This window comes from Beta vulgaris, chromosome 6, assembly GCF_026745355.1.
Source record: "Beta vulgaris subsp. vulgaris cultivar EL10 chromosome 6, EL10.2, whole genome shotgun sequence".
Classification (NCBI taxonomy): domain Eukaryota; kingdom Viridiplantae; phylum Streptophyta; class Magnoliopsida; order Caryophyllales; family Amaranthaceae; genus Beta; species Beta vulgaris.
Window position 1 is genome coordinate 11250464 of NC_079207.1, and position 3896 is coordinate 11254359.

General features: G+C 37.3%; 1 protein-coding gene across 2 annotated transcripts; it reads right to left on the reverse strand.

The window, feature by feature from the left end:
* Positions 1-718: 718 nt before the first annotated feature.
* Positions 719-3363, reverse strand: LOC104895702 (hypothetical protein). Of its 2 annotated transcripts, XM_010682271.3 has the most exons (5): positions 2836-3363; positions 1922-2743; positions 1777-1830; positions 1497-1681; positions 719-1014 (listed from the first exon to the last, which is right to left on the reverse strand). In XM_010682271.3, the coding sequence occupies exons 2-5, from the start codon at positions 2694-2696 to the stop codon at positions 889-891; spliced, it is 1140 nt and encodes a 379-aa protein (XP_010680573.2). In that variant the 5' UTR covers positions 2697-2743; positions 2836-3363; the 3' UTR covers positions 719-888. The 2 variants fall into 2 exon arrangements, with proteins under 2 accessions (XP_010680573.2, XP_048501866.1); XM_048645909.2 differs by having other exon boundaries at positions 1922-3363.
* Between the last annotated feature and the right edge of the window lie 533 nt (positions 3364-3896).

The window sequence follows — 3896 nt, forward strand, 5'->3', positions numbered from 1 at the left end:
AGTGTGATGAACTAACATTGCTATTGTAGATTAGAGAAGAAGATTAAGAAATAAAAGGAAGTTGATTGATGATTTTCTGAAAAACAGTGAAATAAAGTGACAACTACAAGCTTTCAAGAGGTTTTTTCTCTCGCAAATACCAAACTGAACTCTCCAATAATTGCAGCATAGCATAATTTTACTGTGCCTAATTTGCTGCATTTATAGCATTTCTTTCCTCACTAACTCTCTACTTATTTCCCAAGCTAACTAGTAACTTCTAAATAAATTAGAGTGCACTATCCATATTAACCCTCTACCTTAGGCCAGTTCATCACAGGGAGCAACTTCAGAAACAAAATAGCTGATTTGTCTGCTTGTTTTTACAATTACAGGTTGTACAAAACCAACACATGGGGATGTCAATTAGCTTAGTAGATAAAGTCTAGTAGGGTGGTCGTGTACCCAAAAGGATAACACAAATTCTGTTATACTGGGATCTAATCCCGAGTCCTAACAGAAAAGTATACAGCAAGTTTCACCCAACATCATCCAAGTCTTAAACATCCCAATATTAAGCATTCAGAAAATGCTGAATGAGCTTATTTGTTTTTCCTAGTTCCTACTAAAAACATACTCATATGATCTAGTAAAGAGCATTCTATGGCACCACCATACAAAAAGCTCTAGACCTACTTCAAGTTGTTCAACAAAATTCAAATTCCACAAAGCCCACATATACATGGTAACGTAGATCAGAACCATAACTTCAACTATAAACATTTGCAAATCGTGTATTACATTGATACAGACGCTACTGACATCACGCAGGGGTGTGATTCGAGCTATAAAAAGGTCCTAAACTGAGACAAGGGGATGGAGAAAGCCACACCTGCAGAGAAAAACTTCCTAGACTATCGTATGATCAGAAGCATCAGACGAAGATTGTTGCATATCCAAAGGTATTCCAGTGATCGATTCTAAATTTATCTTGAAATCCTCTCTTAAATCCTTCAGAGCAAGGAAACTGTTTTGCTGCAACAGAATGTTCAGTGATTAGATGTTGAGAAATGATAGCCAATTGTCCAATTTTGCAAGATTGCCCAATTGTTATTTTCAATTAAAAAAAAAAGATATATCAACTTTGACCGTATTATTTCACTTATCTTTCCTCGGTTCTTTATAAGTTCAATGTCATTAGATTCGTATCAATGTGTATATCCAAGTATCATATTTCTAAACTTTATATTAACATAACCACATGTGACATGACTAAGTATATCAAAGGTCAAAGGAGTGTCATGGGGATTATGAAACAAAAACAACAAATGGGCAATCTAATTAAAGATGGAGGGGAAATTCATTCTAAAAGAAGATTGAGGAAGTATTAGTTCAATATATTTACATTATGAAAGAAAGATCTAATGCATGTGGCTCTGAATTTCTTACAAGCAAATACAAAAAGGATATCATTCCAAATAACATTATGACATAAATTTTAAGTCTGAAAAACTTACTAATTGGCTGCCTTCACTGCCAAACATATCCTCCAAATGAAGAAAGAGGGACCTCCATTGAGTTGTGAGATCAGCTTCTATTTGTGCAGCATCACTAGAATTTGGTTGGGCATGTCTGCCCATTTCATTCTCCACGGAGTATTTTTGAGCCAAATTGCTCGCGTCCTTCTGACTCTTGGCCAATACTGAGGTTAATTGAACTATAACATGTTAAATGCCATAGCATAATTACATTAAACAATAAAAAAATACAGTCATAGAGAAGGTTCCATGAGTTTACTTGATATCCGGCCTTTCACATCCTGGTAATGCAGGTCAGACCACATATAAGCAGCTGTTCTCCAAAACAAAACAAAAACACCATAAGAAATCCAAATTCTCTCTCATTTATTGGAAAGTTTGCAAAAATACAAACTTATACCCACCTTTAGTGCAAAATGAGCATGAACACTGCTTAAGCAAGTCCATCCCAGCAGCAAAACTACATCCACCATCTTTTTTCAATGCCGCGCATCTCTCCAATCCAAATCCTTTTATCTCCTGTGACTCAGTCAACCTCGAACTCACGACCGATTCAGATCTACTAGTAGTCAAGCCCTCAACACCAAGATTTCCACAATCGTCACTCACAACAACTTGAGTACCTAACACTTCATGAGTACTATCATTATCAGCAACATAAGAACTTGCTCTTGTTTCCTCATTTTGGCACTCCTTTCCACCCTCAACATGATCCCTTTCGACACATATCGAGCTCTCACCCACTTTCACCCCCAAAACCCGGCTTTCTTTAGCAGCATCACCCAGATTAACAGCATCCAAAACTATGCTATCTAGCACAGAACTAGACGTCCCCTTAGCCGGATGAACAACATTTTGCAAACCCTTTCCAGATGAGTTCAATAAGCGATAAGTTTTTCCGCCTTTCAAGGGGGACAAACCAACTTCATTACTAATTTTAGGGCATTTGGAAACGCTACTTCTTTCTTTTTCTAATTTCTCTACTACCAAAGAAACTTGCTTCCAGAAATTAGAATCAGTATCTGATTCATCAGAAATTTGATTATTTCCACTCTTAGATTTAGAAGCTGGACTACGTGAAATCAAAGAAAATGGTCTTTTACCAAGTTGATTTGTTACATCACCCAATGGAGGACGAACCTCTTTCTCCTTTAACTTTCCAGATTTATCCTCACCCATAAATTCAATCTAACTAAAGTTTACACAGAAAATACTATTTCAAAACCCTAGACAGAAATTTAAGATACAAAAATAAGTTAATTGCAAAAAGAGTTTGAATCACAACGGATTAAGAGTTAAATCGAATTAGGACACTGACCTTTGAGGACGGGAATAACACAATTGTTACGGACAAATTCGTGCGGAAATTTGGTATCAGAAAAATTAGGGATTTGGGGAGTTCGGAAGAAGAAGAAATTTAGGGGGTTTTGGAATTGGGTTTATTTGGAAGGGGTTCAAGCGGAAATGAGAAATAGCGGGATCGGAGGGCAAGAGGAGCGCAATTTCAATTTGATGCGGCGGGAACACTTGTGCTCGTTTTTTCCAATTTTCATTTTGAGTTTGGATTCCTGAATGAATTTTAATTGACCCGACTCCAAACAAGCTAGACATGGCTTGTTAGTTGTTACTCTTTTTTTTTTTTTTTTTTTTTGATTGGGAAATTAAGTCAGCCCAAGGGCTAATCCCTATCAAGGCTACTAGCCTTGTAGGAACTACCAGCACATTGGCTGGTAAAGCATGCAAAGCATGCTAAGGAAATACCCCAACATAATGTTGGGGGTAAGGATCGAACCCCTGACCTCAAGGATCAGAGGGGAGTGCTCTACCACATGAGCTAGCTCCTCATCCTTTTGTTAGTTGTTACTTTGTTGTGTCGAGCCCTTGCTAAAACAAATTGACACAGCTTGTTAATTTGTGTCGAGCCCTTGCTGACTTTTTAGTTATGCGTCCAGTCCACACTGGTCATCCATCTATTTTATTTTATTTAAAAAAAGGTAAAAAGAGACGAGTATTAGGAGGCCAGGTCCTCCGCACACGTGACTCCTAATATTTCGTTTACAAGAATTTGGTAAAAGTTGAAGTATTACAATTTTCAATAAAAAAATAAGATGTAACTAGATGCCCAACATTAACCACCCAATTTCTCGCCTTGTTTGTTTCTCTATAGATGTGCCTAATGCTGCAGTTTTTGAAAGAGAGGAGCATCTGTTAAATATTTGCTATGACGTGACTAACTTGCCAGAGAGCATCCCACATATCTTGACCGGTGATGATGACTAGCAGAATACCTCAATGGAGTGAGTGGCTTTTGTAATTAAAAAGGGAGCTTATCCTATACGAGCAGACTTTCAAAATGATAGCCTTGGTGATCTCGGATAA

Excerpts from the sequence above, each read along its gene's own strand:
- LOC104895702 (XM_010682271.3), bottom strand. The coding sequence starts at position 2,696 with ATGGGTGAGGATAAATCTGGAAAGTTAAAGGAGAAAGAGGTTCGTCCT. Across the intron at positions 1,831-1,921 it reads ATGCTCATTTTGCACTAAAG|CTGCTTATATGTGGTCTGAC; the intron begins GTGGGTATAAGT and ends TTTGGAGAACAG. Across the intron at positions 1,015-1,496 it reads GCAGTGAAGGCAGCCAATTA|CAAAACAGTTTCCTTGCTCT; the intron begins GTAAGTTTTTCA and ends ATTCTGTTGCAG.